This window comes from Pterocles gutturalis, unplaced genomic scaffold, assembly GCF_000699245.1.
Source record: "Pterocles gutturalis isolate BGI_N339 unplaced genomic scaffold, ASM69924v1 scaffold15774, whole genome shotgun sequence".
In the NCBI taxonomy this organism is placed as follows: Eukaryota; Metazoa; Chordata; class Aves; order Pterocliformes; family Pteroclidae; genus Pterocles; species Pterocles gutturalis.
The window spans coordinates 25,860-42,319 of NW_010133491.1; the positions used below are offsets into that span (position 1 = coordinate 25,860).

Consider the following 16,460-nt stretch of genomic DNA (forward strand, 5'->3'; position numbering starts at 1 on the left):
CTGCTGAGTGGTTATGTGTATCCTGAGCCCAGAGGCAGGATGGATCTTCTGTGCATTTGAACAAGGAGTTGGCATACCATCATGCAAGTGTCTGAAATGCTTTCTAATGAACTCCTGGGTGCAGTAACAGGGAGTCTGGCAGATGAAGCAGGGTGGCAGGGCAAAGGGTTTCTGAAGGAAGTGGATTAATTGCTTTACTTTATGTTCTTTGAAGCAGAAAAATGCTTCTAGCCAGTCGTTCAGAACAGGGTAGGTAACAGGCCTGTTGAAATCTGCAGCGAGGAATATAAAGGATCTGAGGGAAGAGTCACTCTTGCCACTATTTTTTCTCTTAAGTGTAAATGAATCATCCCACAAGGCAAACAGCTGTGTCAGGATTGTAAGAAAGTGTAAATTGCTATCTGTAATGTTTTATGTCTGAACAGCTATGAAACTAGAAACATTCACCTTCTGCTCTGGAATTACTCTCTCTGCTCATCCAGACTCCCAAGCAGACACAAATTGAGTGGATCTGTCTGGTGTCCAAGGTAACTGAGGCGCAGGACACTGTGTAGCCTATCATCTGAAGCCATAGTCAGAGATCCTCTGCACTAGACGTTGTCCAAGCTGTAAGAAGAGCTTTCACATTCCCCACAGTCAAAAACATACAGAAAAGCACAGACCCACATTTTATACAATCTAATCTGAAGCAACTGACCATCAATGACATTAGGAAGTAAGCAAGGTGGGGACGGAATTCAAGAGAAGGATAGTGGCATCATGCTGATGTTTACAGTGATGGCCCTGAATCATTCCCTGGTTTTTAAGAATTTATGTTAACCTGAGCTTTAATACAGGAAAGGAGAAACCCTGTGCCACGTCCCCTGTAGCACACTACCATCACATCCTAGAGTTCCTGTTCCAGCATTCAGACTCTGCACTCCCAAGGGACAAATCAGCAACACCACAAACTTTCTATCCTGCTTTTCACCCCCTCGACCCCCTAGCAGCCTGCCCGGTGACTGGGGAGGTAAGCACACTTCATATGTAGAACCAGAGCAGTAAAGTGTTCAGCTAAACACTCATCCCAAATCCTCTCACCTCTCTAAATCTAGCATCTTCCTCAGCAGAAACATATTAATCTTCTGATGTTTGTGTTGTTGAAAGGTCAGGTTTTGTGTACGGTTGTCACGGCTGGATCAAAAGACATTTGCATAAAAAGAAGCCAGGCCATGTCCTTTTCCTGTAGGAAGAGGAGCTGAATTTTCAATAACTTTTGATTAAGCCAGAATCTGACAGAAGATTTCTGCAATATATTCCATTACACTAATAGATGAAGTTGGGAAGATGGACAGGTTTTCAGTACAAATTCATTTTTAAAACACAAGCCCTGAATTCCAAGCTAAGTGATGGTTGGAAATAATTGCACCGTGTTTTAATTTAATTATGCTAATGAGTGGCGCAGTGGCAGATTTGGAGAGAAAGAAATCTCAGAGAGCTGTGGAGCGAAGAACAGTGCAAGTAGGAGGGAGGCTATGGGGTCACTCACTCTTGCCAGGCAGCAGGAGACGTACAGATAGTTAGAGGACTGAGGAGCAGGAGGGATTTCATGACACACCCTGTGGAGGCATCAGCATCTGTCGAAGAGGACAGAAAGGTCACAGCCACCAAGGAGAACATAGTCCCTGTAGCATGCCCAGAAAGACCCAGCGCTGAGCTGCAGGGTGGAGGCAGAGCAAAGGCTGCACTTCGGGTCCCTGGGGCAGCAGGAGCCAGCTGTGTGCCCAGGGGAGCGCTCCACCGCCCCTCCACCCCAGCACAACTGTGGGTGCAATTGCTCAATCAACTGGCAGGGAATGACAGGGACCACTAATCTGGGTCACAGCTCAGACAGAAAAAGAAAAGGAAAAAAAAAAATTATCATTTCTCTGCTCCAGTTCACAGTGTGGCTGTCCAGGCTCTTGTCCCTGCATAAGTGAAGGGACAGCACAGGGCAAAGGAAGGCTTTGGGTGTCATTTCTGGCTTAAGGCAGCTTAAAGCATTTGTGGATTTACAGGCTATGATAGCCCAAAGTAGCCTCAGGCAAGTCTCTTAGCTGTCCAGGACAGCGGCAGGAAAGATTTTTGTGATAATTTATATAATCCTAAGGATTAAGAAATGTGTATAATTTAGGTTTCAGAGAATATGAGAAAGTAAAAGGAGAAAGGACTGTTTACTGAGTGGCAAGTTCAGATATCCCTAGGACCACACTTCACACCTTCACACCCCATGGGAGCCTGTACTGCCCACCTGCACAAGCTCCCACTGCACACCCACGTGAGCTCCCGAGGACCCCTGGGGAGCAGCTGGGTTGCCCCTGGGTGCTCACAGTGTCAACCTGCCTCCTTGGGCATGCATGAGAGCTGTGGCAGTGTTAGCACTGTGGGTTAGTGCTGGCTGGCCCAGTCCTTGTACCCATGGCATGGCGAGGTTAATGCCATCCACGTGCTTAATCTGCTCACTGGGCATTTTTTGCAGTGGTCTGGGCATTTTTTGCAGTGGTCTGTGCTGCTGTGTCTATGCTTTCAAGTGTAGCTCCTTGTCAGTTTGCTCAAGGTAGATAATCCCTCCATGGGGGCTTACACAGGCTTTTTTGTTGTTGTTTGGTTGGTTTGGGGGTATTTTGCTGCTGGCTGTCTCATTAGTTGGCTGGTTTGGAGGACTTTGGGATGCAAAAAAAAAATGAGTTACGTGGAGTAAGTCCCAATTTCCAGACAATGCTTGATCTGGGAATGCAAGGCTTGCAAGTGAGCCAAAATGGGCTGAACTGAACCATCTGAAATGATCCAACTTGTCCCATGAAAAGAATCGGCCAGAAGAGAACATAAGACATTTTCCATGGAAGTAGAGGGGAAGACTAACAAGAGCTTGAAGTAAGAAAACAACAAGAGGAGAAGTTCCTGGCTTTACCACGCTAAGGATGAGGAAAGATTAATAGCTTGCAAACACCATGCTGTCTAAAGAGTAGGAGGGTATACAAGCTAGAAGGTGGCTTATAGTGGGCATTTAAACTGCGCCTGTGATTCTCTGGGGATACCTGTGATGGATCAGACTGAAACTGCAAACACCAGCAAACCAGCTACTAGTGAGGAGCTACTAGAATCAGATCAGGGGGCACTTGTATTTCTAGAGTTTAAGATCAGTTTAGACATCTCTGTCTGTGGTCCTGGAACACAGCTGAGCTAATCTAATGATTTGCTGGTGAAAGGGATAACCCTCACCCCTGTTCTCCAAACCAGGGGCAGCAGGGACAGCTTCTCTGGTGCTGACATTAATGTTTACCTGACCTTGAGATCTGTCTCAAGGACAATCCAGCACACAATAATTCACTTCTTTTTTTTTTTTTTCTCTCTGTAAGGTTAATTTTATGGAGTGGAAGAAAACCACATCCTGCATGCCACAAAGAAGAACCACAGAGCAGAGAAGGGGAAACAGCTTAAGAAAAGATAACTGAAGCAGTAATCTAGAAACAGTAAATTGTTCATAATTCAGTAATAAGAAACCTGAAGCTTTTCATTTTCAAGTGGGCTTTAAAGTGACAAATTGTGTGATTACTTCTAGCCTGCACAATTGTTTGCTGTTTACAGTTATAATACCTTTTAACCTGTGCTTGTCAGGTGTGGGAGGCTGAATGCCAGAGCACATATATGCTCTGAAGAATTAGCTGACTTGTTCTTTCAGAATTAAGGTCTTTAACAACTTTAATGTGGAGGCAGATGTTCTATTGATACAATATACTTTCCTTTTCAACCCACACTTAAAGTGGTTTCTTAGAGTCCTTTGGCATAGCAGGGAACATAACTTGTGTTGTTAGCTGTTAGTGACTCTGACAGTGGATGTCTTCTGTATGGACATTAAATCTGCCATAGTCTGTTCTGCAGCCTTCCCGACCTGGGTCTGGAAACCCCAAACAACGATCTGGCAATGCTGATTTTGCCCATGCGGAGTCCTTTAGGCAAATTGCTAAGAACGGGGAGAAAGGAGGAGAATGTAGTCAGATCACTGTTCTGGGCATGAACGGTACTCCGTGCATCTGGGACAGATGGAAAACAGTACCAGAAGACAAGTGAAAAAAGCTTCAGACCATACTAGCTAAAAAAAATTAAAAAATTAAAAAAAAAATCAAGCAGGAAGCGAAGACGGAGATTTTGAAATTCCTTGCTTTTCCCTTTACAAACTCTTAAATCACCGTAGACAAAAGTAAAGAGAAGAAAGAAAGTTGCTCCATTACAAACAGCTGTGGGATAGCAAAGACTACATCCACATTTTGGACTGAGTAGTGCACCAGAAGTTAGTCTCTGCTTTGCCACACTTCGTATCTAGCTCCAGTCTCTGCATCTTCTGTATTCTACAAAAGTAATATGAAGAATGGAAAAATTAGGATAGCATTAAATGTTGTAGGAGGTAGTACAGGTGTTTGTAAATGAATGTGTCTGAATTTGAGGATATTTTAAGAAAAATGGGCTTCTGCAGGTGCCTGTGCCCTGTCCCTGTGATAACTCATCTGCTGCTGATGGTAAGGCACAAAGGTGTGCAGGCTGTGGTGTCACAAAGGCTAGTGCAATCACCAGTGTTTCATGCTGTTGAGGCACATGTAAGTTGAAACTACTTGACTTTTGTTTCCAAAGTTTAGTAAAACTCCCATTGCTAAAAAAACTCCCAACTCTGGGAGCACAAATAGTGGAGGGGGAGCTAACCTGAGCTACTGCTGGTGAGAACATTTTTCAAATCCCTCCTTAGGACAGAGAAGAGCTGTGGAGAGCATTCCTAATTTACACTGATGATATAAGTCAGAACAGCCAGGTCTTTGTGCCTTGGTGACAGCAGGCATCATCGTGACAAATTTGCTTTGAAACACATTACTGATCAACTGACAGAGCAATGTGTGGGCCTCTTCCCAAGCAAACAAAACGTATGTGCTGGTGTCATCCACCAAGGGCTTCAAAGATATTTCTCTGATGAAACACAGAACAATACTGGACTGAGACTAACCCTGTGCAATCAGGATAAAACCCTACTCAGAGAATTTTATTTCTAACAGGGTGGAAAACCACACACGCCTACAGTCCCTTAACAGAGATGGACCATCTTCTCTCGCTGGGGGTGTGATTCGCCTATGAATTACAGAGTCTTGCTACAAATCAGGTGCTCTGTCAGTATGTGTTTGCAGCACCTGCAGTTTGGCTTGCAATATTTTGTTTTGTAGGGCATCCCTGAGCAAAGGAGAGTGCTCGGCAGTCAGGGACAAGCTCAGTGGACAAGCCAGAATGTGAGATGCCTTTCACATCAGTGAAAGAGGTGACATCCAAGAGTGCTGTTCTCTTCTTGGGCTCTTATGTGCTTTTATGTCCCTAAGCACGAAAAGGGACTAAATAAATTATCGGTAGTTCTGCATTTCACATTAGTAACTTTGCACTGATTTGCTGGGATGAATCAAGAATATTTTTCAGACTCCATCTTAATTTGAGGAAGAAAACAAACCTTTCTATTAACTGTATATAGATGCGTATAGTGCTTGTGCTGTTTCACAGCCTTATCCTTGTATAAAGAATATCAGAGATCCACATGATATCCCTTCAATGTCCAAATGTTTTTTCACCTCTAAATTATCTCAAAGATGCATGAAATCACAGGATGGCTCGGAGATCCTTGCAGAATAAACACTTGCAGAATACCCTGTGTGTTTATTCTAGCAAGTATTTGTACGTGAGTTATCATGTGCTCATGAAATGTCACAGCTCTGTTTGCTTCTGCTGAGGGGAGGTGAGTAACTGAGGCACAGGGCTGAAACATCACACCTTTGAGGACAGGAAGGAGATAAAATGTATTCTTGACTTAAAAAAAATCTTAAAGTAGCCTCTAGGAGACTTGTATTTTAGTTCTTTATTCCATTGCCATTTTAAAATGCTGAATTAAATAAATAAATGGCTGTTATGCATTCTAAAATTATATTTCAGACTACCCCCACCACCTTAAACATGTGTTGGTGGTTTTTTTTTCTTTTTCCTGAGTGTGTGCTTATGAAAATTGGAGTCTGACTTCTATATGTAATATAGGGAAGTATCCAGGTTTTTAGGTGCTTATCTGGAAGCAACCTTCAACACATATTTATTTACCTGATGCTCTTAAAAGGAGAAAATTTCTTCCTTATTTTTCTCCCAGAGAGAATTCTAACCAAAAAAAAAAAAAAAAAAAAAAAAAAGTGAGATTATGGTGATAAGCAGATAAACACTTGCTTATACCTACATGTGAACACAGCTGTTTGTATCACTCACTGTTGAGTTGCTGTATTTTTGTAGCATCCTAACTGGATTATTATGACTAGATTTCAGAATAAAAAAAAGCAATAAATAATATATACAAATACAAAATACAAGGAAAAGTAATAAGTGATCCAGTCAAGCAAGAAATTAAATTACAAGTGGTGTCCTTATTCCTCTGTTTTGTGCTAAGAAAGACACTAGCCTTCCCCAGGATTTCTGTAGTACTGCCTTTGCTTCCCTTCAGTCAGGACGCAGAGATTGTGGTACATAACTGAAAAGCTCCCCTCTGATGTGATTGTGTTATCTATGCATCGTTGTGTTTAAGCATTGAAATTCATTATGCAAAGCTGCCTGGTGCTACAGCAGTGCCCAAAAGTAAAACAACATTTTGTGATTCAGCATCTTGAGAGCAGCAAAACAAGAGAAGGAGCTGTAAAGCGAAGTTGTCCAGGAATCCTTCAGTGAGAACTAGGCTGCACTCAGAGACCATTCCTTGGGTTTATGTCCTGTCAAAATCCCCTGGGAGAACAGTGTTGTGAATATCCATGAAAAGGAAGTGGCAATACTGCCCTGGACTGGGAACTTCTGAGAAAGGGAGGAAATTACACAAAACCTTACACAACAGCCCTTTCATCTAAAGGGACCATCCAGATAAAATCTGCCTCTGACTGGTGACAAAGAAGCAGAAGCCTGGATGGGAGCCCAGGGTGCAGGTACTGTGCCCTGTAAACTATTTCAGTATAACCTGGGCTTTGTCTGAGAGGGGTTTATCCCCACTGCTCTTACCAGGAGGCCACTGCAGAACCTAGTTGCTTTTCTGATTTATTTCTCTTAAATGTAGCCTCGGACAGCCTCTGTTTTGTCACAGAAGGAAACCCAGAGGAATAAGCCTAAACTGCCAGACCTCTTGGCTTGTGCTTGATGACAATTGTCCCAGTCATATTGTATATCTGTCCCTGCACCTTCTCCTCAGCTTGCCTCAGGAGTGACATGTGACTGGTTATGCGTGTGCTGAGACTCCCTTTAGCTGGGATAATTTGCAAGGAAAACTTACAGTGCCTTATGCAGCCTTGTCTTTTATTTCTCATTAAAAGGAAAAAAGTAAATTCTCTATCTATCTCCAGACTGGTTATCTTGCACATATATACAGATACACAATTTGGTCTATAGTTAGGTATACACATTTGCCATGCCTGGTTTTTAAATAAATACAATTTTTAGTATTCATTTAAATAACCAGAAATAATTTAAAAGTGGAAGTGACATCTCAGAGTTATTTATCACCTATTCTGTGCTTTTTTGGTGCATGGGACAGAATTACATCATATCCATTAAAGCAAATGCAAATTCAAGGCTGTGGAGGACAATATTAGATATAATTACATAGCTCAAATTTAATGGCTAACCGTGCAGCAGGGCTAGTAGAGATTGCTGTTGGATTATTAAGTTTCAGGCTCCCTTATTTTGTGTTTCTTTCCAATTCTTTACCATCACTTGTAAGAGTCCCTTTGGAAAGATGTAGAGCTCTTCTGGGAGTTTTGAATATTCACTTAAATCAATATACTGACAAGGACTGAACAGCTTGACTGAGTCTGTTGCACTTTCTTATTTGAAATTCACATCACATACATGAAGAGCTGGGGAAGAGCCGTTACCTGTCACAGTGCTATACATCCACAAAATCATGAATGATTCAAGCCCAGAAAAGCCAGCAAATGTACCAACTGCTGGGACAGATGTTTGGCATTGAAACCTCCAACTATCCCTGGGAGCATACAAGATGCTTTCCCCAAAGTGCACTGAAACCTCAGAAAAGGGTGAAGGACTACACTGCACACAGGAGCTAGGCAATGCCAGGGAGGGCTGTGATGGGGAGATGAGTTGGGCCAGACCAGGGTGCCACCTGCTTTCCCCATGACAGCTGTGGCACCGGGGAGCCACGCCAGTGCTGCCACATCTTCGTCTGCACTGCGAAAGATGCAGACTCCTCCGTGGTACACTCTGCGTGGGATGCAAAGGTGAATCAAGTGCCCTGCGGCTGTGGAGCCCCGTGCCCTGCCGAGGAGCCGGGACCCACCCAGCCACGGACCAGCACTGTGCCTTGCACCCCACAGTGCCACTGCTGCACAGAGTCAGCACCAAAACTAGGGCCTGGACATCAACATTTTATTGATAGGTTAATGAAGAGATCAGATATATAATGACAAAGAAATTATTTAAATAAACAACCTAACCTGTCCTGTGTAATTTTTCCCAATATATATATTTTTTTATTCTTAATCTCTGCATTATTTCCCACTTGCAGGAGCTTACAACCTTTCTGCTGTTTCAAAGCTCTCTTCTGTAATATGCCCTTCTCGCCTGGGGTGAGCCTCAGCAGGATGGCTATGCAGGGCCAGCAGGTTTAAGGGCTTTCTTGAAAGTGTATTGGAATTCAGTATTTTACAAGGTCTGTAATGGTAAAAATAAAGGGCTGTCTTATTGTGTATGCAGTACCACTACACGACATGGGAAGTTTACCCATTGTGTCAATTTTCTAAATTGCAAAGCAAGCTAGCTTACCATTTCCTGTTAGATTCAGCAATTGTCTCTATACTGGTTTGGCAACACTGTAAGAAGATAAAACTACACTAGACAGTAATCTGTACAACAAGCATTTAAAGATAATTCTTATGTGCTGCAGGCTAGTGTAGGAGAACGAGAAGGAACTGGGTTAGGGTTTGACCTTCAAGATAGGAAGCTCTGTCCTTGAAGAAAAAAAGGGCCAGCTTGGCAAGAGGTAACAAGAAACAGCAAGTGTATGAGACTGAGGGATTAGCCGATCATAAGGGCAGTAGGGACATGTGAACGATAGTGAATAGCCAATGGAGAAATTGCTTGTGTCATGTGGATAGCAGCTTATGAAGCTTACGATATGAAAGCGAATGTAAGGAACAATAAAGTGATTCTGATTCTGTTTCTGATTCACCCACTATCAGAGTCCGTGTCTCAATCTGCCACAGGCTAGGTGACACAATTTAGGACCAAAGAAAGTATGTAAATATATTGTAGACTTCTCAGATTTAAAGATTCTCTTTAAAGTCCTGAAGTGCAGGACTTGAAAAATATGTTCTCTTTTATAGGAGAAGGTACAATGGTGACCAGCTATTATTAATCCTCCCACTTTCTACTAAATCTTCTTGTTTCAGATCTTCTGACACACTTCAAGGGGACAGAGTGAAGTGTTCCCTGTGCGGCTGTGGCAGGCTGACACTGATTTTGTTCAATTTCACACACTTTAGCCTGCAGAGGTCAGGACAAAAGCCACTGTTTTACTTACATTGAAAGTGTTTTCATGTCTTCTGTTCATGCTTAATCAATGTTTATAAATACGTAAAGGGTGAGTGTCAGGAGGATGGAGCCAGGCTCTTCTCTGTGACATCTAGTGAAAGGACAAGGGGCAATGGGTGCAAGCTGGAACATAGGAGGTTCCACTTGAATATGAGAAAAAACTTCTTCACGGTGAGGGTGACAGAGCACTGGAACAGGCTGCCCAGAGAGGTTGTGGAGTCTCCTTCTCTGGAGACATTCAAAGCCCGCCTGGATGCGTTCTTGTGTGATCTGATCTAGCTGTTCCTGCTCCGGCGTGGGGATTGGACTAGATGATCTTTCGAGGTCCCTTCCAATCTCTAACATTCTGTGATTCTGTGATTCTCTCCTCTCGCCCCTTGCCTCCATAACCCCCTGCTTAAAGTTAGCATATTGACTGCACAGAGTAGTAATGTGAGAGTGAGAAGAGGGAATACTCCTGAGGATCTCTTCCCATGACAAAGCACTCAGGTTGGATCAAGTGAGAGGCTGTAAAAATGTGCATTTGTATGACTGCAACTGAACGTGCTGAACATTTACTCTCTGTTTCTGGAAGCTCTAACTCTTGCCATGCTGCACTGTGTGTTATCCTCCTCCCACCACTGTGGAAAACCAGTGAAACAAAATGTCCTGCCTTCTGGACATGCTTATGCTAAGATTCCCCTCACCGTGTGTGTGTGGGAGGCTTTCAAATTGAAGGAGCTGAGGATCCCAAAGCCTTTGTGGACTGTGAGTCGCCAAGTGAAATGAGTCCCAGAAAAACATGGTGCATCAGCACAGCTTGCTCAAAGTGAAACGGCAACTCGGCAAGTCAGTTTAAAGACAAAGAGTAACTTTAAAAATACCTGGAGATAAGTTTATAACTGGCAAGACAAAAAAAGCAGATGGTTCCCTAAGCCTGGGTGTGGGAACAGGCACGTGTTACTGGAGGTAACTGAGAGACCAGTTATAAATAGGGACCAAGTACAGAGGGAGAGAGGAGGAAGAATAGGAACAGGCTCCTTCCTGTAAAGGAAGCCGGGAGAAGGTACTAGGGGATGTTGGGTTGCCTCACACTTTTTATCAGAACAAGATAAAGGCATTTTGAGAGAATCTTGGCCCGGGTGACTGCCTGGACACTGCTTAGAGTGGATGCCTGCGAGAGCCACCTAGAGGCATGGACTGGCAAAACACGTTAAAAAGATTAAAAAGTACATGTTTGGAAATATTTAAGAACAGCCATTCATTTCTGAGGGCAGACAGCTGGAGAAAAAATAATTGAATGCAAATATATTAAAATAACAAGGGGGAAGCAGGTGTCTTATGCATTAATGGGGAGTCCTGGCTACCCAGTGAGTCTTGCTAGTTGGCCTTCCTCTCAACTCAGATTTTGCTACACAATTTATGTGGACAGCTGAATCCTTACCTTACTCTGATTCACAATGCACTAAAATGGTGTCCAGACCTGGGGTCTCAACCATAAATTCAAAATCATTTATATGTGAAGACTGAGGCAGCAGCTAAGCATCACTGCAAAACCTGGAGTTAAATACCCAAAGATGCACAACAAACTTAACCCCTCTGGTCCTTCTCATGCCACTGCAGTCCACAAGAAGCATGGGGGAGGAGGTGAGCCTTGCTGTGTGGCACAAACTCTATTTTAAATGCGTGTGCAGACTCTAGAAAAGCAACACACCAGATCTGCAGGCTGCAGACCTGGCTTCAGACTCCTGCCTGTTGAATAGGGTCCATTTGAAGCAGTGGCTGGAGACAGTGTTTCCTGAACCCTCACCAAGATTAGAATCTTCAGTGTCACTGGTTATTTTTTCTGCACATAGTACAGAAAGGAGCATTGCTTCCTCAGGGAAGCAATTGTACAGACACTGTACAAGAGTGCTACTCTTCAAGCTGATTGACCCTTGTAGACCAAAGTAACATCTGTGGTCAAGAACAATGCTAATGATCACAGCAAGATCCATATGCAAAAGTTACAATTTCACAGCTGGGAAAAAAATATATTAAAATGGCTCTCCTAAAAAATGCTGCTATGTCATCATCCTGTAACAGCTGTGATCTCATAATGTCATCAAGCAGCAAACTCTAGCAATAAATGTCTCTACAAAGCTTCAATAAAAGCAGCAGATATCACTCTCTCTCCATCTCTCTTGATGGAGCTGTTCCTTTTTTTATACATATTTAAAAATTAATTTGACAAGAGGGAGAGACTGACAGCAGCTCAGTACTGAAGACAGTTGCGAGGGATCTCTCAGACCCAGATTCAAGCTCTCTCACAGAATAAGACGAAGTATTTCTCTAGGGTTTGCATCAGGATTTTTTTCCCTGTTCCAGGACTCATTGATGGTCAACAGAGAGAAAGGAGGAGACTTGCCCTGGGACAGTGCGTAGTCGTGCTGTTATAGGATGTTCATCTGGGAAGTGAAAGAGAGGTTCTTAACCTAGGTGAATGCCTTAATTAATGGGTGTTGGGGTAAATTTCCCTCACACTTTCCCAATGCCTTGATCCCTCCATGGGAAAAAAAGAAAGTCCCCCTGTTCCAGAGAGGATCCCTACCATCAAAGCCCAATTCTATGAAATGTTTTGAGAGGTCAGAATTTTCTGATGGAAAACATATTCCACAGAAAAGTTCCCAACCAGCTCTAATTAAAACAGTGCTGGCTGTAATTGCTCACAGTTAATTCAACCAAGTAAGACAGAGTTCAAAGCCTCGTGATTGCACATAATGTCTTTAGAGTGCAACAGGTGAGTAAAGGCAGCATCCTTTGTTATTTAACTAAAGCCCAGTGTTACTAAACAATTTATTTTCATTGAAACTCTGTTGGCAATGCAGCTGGGACAGACATTTTTCAAAAGGACTTTCTGACTTTTCTGTATCAGCACCAGACATAGCTGAAGGTTTTGAATTGGCTAATAGATTTGGTGTTTAAATAGACTTTCCTGGTTAATTCTTTTGCTCTGCTTTAGGAAGGAGAAGGGAAGAGTGGCTTGGCTTGCTCTAGTCCCCAAGCTATATTGGTTAAACTAACAGCACAACATTGCATGGGAGTGTTTTATCAAGGCTTACATAAGTTTGACTTGCCCTTGTAAATGTAAACTAATTTCCATTTTTAAAACTAAATCAATTTAACTCTGTATCTGCACACCATTTTAATTGAGATGGATGCGACTTTTCTGTTTAGGGACTGGAATTCACTGGATTAGCAGAAGGGAGGTTTGATACAGATAGGAAAAGAGATGAAAATTGAAAAGTAGAAAAAAAAGCTAGGAAGAGAGAGAAGAGATAAAAAGAAAAGGGATGGAAAGTTATTGTAAGACAGCTGGAGAATAAATCTTTCAAGTGAAGCACTGCTGACTGCTTAGAGACAGAAAAATATGGCCATAGGGAGGGACAATTACAGAATCAAGAAGCAGAACAACATACTCGGGGACCTGAATTTACTGAAAAACTCGCAACTAAATCCCGAATTTTGATAGGAAATGAAAAGAAAAAAAAAGAAAATCAGCTTGGAGGCCACTCCTGTGGGCATTAAGCATGTTCCAGTAGTTTCAAGTCCTGTTTCAGGAAGGACCTGACTACACATTTGAGTTATCTGGGTGCTTCAAAGTCTCCAGCAAATTCTAATTTTTCCTTCTTGATTTCCTCAGTGACTCACACTTCTTTATCTGTGTCAGTGCAATGTCCTCAGAAGCTTTGCAATGGACTCTGCTAGGAGCTAAAATACCCTTCAAAGCCCTGCAATTATTTTTTGCGCTGTCTTGTGACTTTATTTGCAAAGCTGCATGTCTGAATCCTACACTGCTTTCAGTTCTTCATGCCTATGTACAGAGAAGCATGCTGCCCTCCATCAGCAAACCTATCATGCCTCTGCATCAGTGCTGGTTTAGGTGAAGAACGTAGCAGTAACTGCACAAGAGGTTTAGGTCAGAGGTTGGGATTTTGCTGTGTAAAAGATCTAGAGGCTTGACCTGAAACAAAAAAGCACATTAACTAGGTGTTGAGCTTTCAGTTTAGAAGAGCACCTTAAAACTCTGTAGGGCTTTTCAGCTTTATACCAGTCACACAGGCTCAACAGAGATGTCAAGAAAATCTTAGTAAAATTATGCAACAGACAAATTGCTAAAAAGGTGAGGTAAGCCCTGTTGTTTTTTCTAAGGTGACAATGCTGAGGGGGAAGCTCGGGTTTTGAACAAGATTAAATATTTTCTCATATTATGAACTGTATTCTAAATATATTGGACTTAAATCTTTTAAAGTACAATTTTTTTTTGGGAAAGTAGAAGAACAATAAACACAACAAAGAATTAGTTGCTAAGTTTCTCATGATCTGAAATACTCAATAGTCCTTTTTTCTTTGTCAGATATCGTCTGAAAGTTATGAAAACATTATCCAGGGACTATGCTACAGAGACACCACACGAGTTTCTTACAGACACCTAAGACCCTATCCAACTTCTACAGAGTCAGAGGGAGGTGGATCAGGCTCCATCTTTCTGTTTGCATGGAATTCAAGCTCCTGAGCTACAGAGATTTTTGGCCATGTCCCTGCATGGGGAGCTCCGAGGGCTGCCTGCCACTCCCAGCTCCCTCTCTGCCTAGCTCAGGAGCTCGCAGTCTTACCACGGCCTCCAGTGCACTCTGAGCTGTATATTTGGGTTACTTATGTCTCCATTCCCTTCCCTTTCGACCCCCTGTCTGGCAATAAAATAAAAAGTATTAAAGTAGCATAAAGACAAAATTGGTCACAGCATGGGTTTTCTGTAGTATTACCTCCATCCTTATCCCTTCCATCTCCAGGACGTACGACAATGGTTCGTATGCAAACTGAACTGAAACCAACTCGAGTGACTCAGAGAAACCTACAGATCCCAAAGAGCTGGAAATTAACTGAATTTTAATTCTATCAGGAAGCTCAGAAACATAGACCTCACTGGTTCTTTATTATTTTGATAATTTTTTTAAATTGCTACAAAAATCATCTAAGCTCATGTCTAGCCCTATGGTGCTTCTTTAAAGATTAAAAAGCAATAAGAAAATAACAAATGCAAATGTTCAAACAGCTGCTCAGAGGGAGAGGCTGTTTGAAGTAACAGTTCTCCCTCCCTCTCTGCTGCAGCTGCGTTGCTTTTAATTATTAGCAAGGAAAACACCAGGTTCAATAGATGTGGATGCAAGTTCATTGTCACCATCAGTTGACTTCTGCAACTTTCACACAAACACTGGGTTTGAGAACATGGACAAGTTTACACTCATGATGATTAAGAGTATTGCTCATAATTCTGAATATTAAATAGAGCATAGGGATAGTATGAAAAGTGCTTGGGGATCACAATCATGAGGACTGTCACAAAGCACTACCTTAAAAACTAATGTTCAACCCCCAGCTTTCACACACACACCCCAGTGACCTTAGACAAGTACATGTGATTTACAGCCACTCAGACATAGATTTCTGGTCCCCTTTCCCAAAAGGCTACAATAGCACCTCAATTTGAACATAATGCAGAGCAACTGCACTTAGGGGTGTGGGATCCTCCACACACGCATGGAGAGGTGGGAGAAGCTGCAAATGGAGCTCGGTTACTCTGCCACTGCCAGACCTGCCCCAGAGGTAGAGGCAGCTGCGTACAGGGCTGCCTTTAGAGCAGGAGAGGAAATAAGAACCAACACATCAATATCCATCTGAGGCTTAGATCTAAAGGATCATTTCCACCTTTTCTGCTACATGTGAGGTGAAAAACTGTTACATACCTTACTATTCAGCAGACTACAGTCAACCAAGAGAGGATGGCAAAGAGAAGGACATACAGATAGATGTGTACCTTGCAGTCAATCACTTACTTTGGATTTCCAGCCCCTGGCTTCTTTCTCCGGAATATGTTGAGGAAGGTGTTGGACTTGCAAGGTGCCTTGCCATCCCCAACATGCATACGCACCACATCCGAGGTGGTGAAGGCACTGCGGACGTTCCTCTCAGGTTTGGCTATGATGATGTACATCTTAGGAGTGAACATGCACCCCAGTGCCACTGTCACGCTCAGGCTCACTGCAAAACAGGTGGTGATGATCTTGTAGTTGCTCCCGAAATAGATAGGCACAAATGCCAGCCAGATGATACAGGTGGTGTACATGGTGAATGCAATGTACTTGGCCTCATTGAAGTTGGCAGGCACATTGCGAGTCTTGAAGGCATAGTACGTGCAGCTCATGATGAGGAGTCCATTGTAGCCCACAGGAGCCACGACGCCCAGGTTGCTGGTGTTGCAGATAAGGTAAACTTCCTTAATGCTGGGGTAGGAAAGGATGGGCATCGGGGGCTCCAGGATGATCAGCGTGATCACCAGTGTCAGCTGCACGCTGATCAAAATGGAGGCAATGACCACTTGGGCCCATGCACTCATGAAACGTGGTTTGCGGGTACAGATCTTCTTTTTGCTGCCTGCAAGGATGCGTGCAATGCGGTTGGTTTTGGTCACAAGGGCAGAATAGCACATGGCAGAGGAGAGACCCACCAGAAGGCGCTGGAGGTAGCAGGATGTTGTGGTGGGTTTAGCTATAAGGGTGAAAGGGCAGACGTAACCCAGAAAGATGCCAGCAAGGATAATGTAGCAGAGCTCACGGCTGGAGGATTTGACAACAGGGGTGTCCCTGTAGAGCACAAAGATAAGGGTGACAAACATGGTGACCAGGATCCCCAGGCAGGAGAAGACCACAGCCACAATAGACTCTATATTGCTCCACTGGAGGTACTTTACAGTGATGGGTTCACAGCCTGCAGTGTACAGAAAAGAAACACAGTGTTAGAAAAGTAGCTGCTTGAAGAAAGAACATTTT

At 43.1% G+C, this 16,460-nt stretch overlaps 1 protein-coding gene across 1 annotated transcript in view; it reads right to left on the reverse strand.

Annotated features, from left to right (window-relative positions):
- The window catches only part of GRM1 (glutamate receptor, metabotropic 1), a gene marked incomplete at its 5' end in the record, with an annotated part of 66,246 nt that overhangs the window by 14,642 nt on the left and 35,144 nt on the right, over positions 1-16,460 (reverse strand). The window contains one exon of the mRNA XM_010081265.1: positions 15,468-16,398. Coding sequence (XP_010079567.1) covers positions 15,468-16,398 — 931 coding nt within the window. The remainder of the gene's footprint in view (positions 1-15,467; positions 16,399-16,460) is intronic.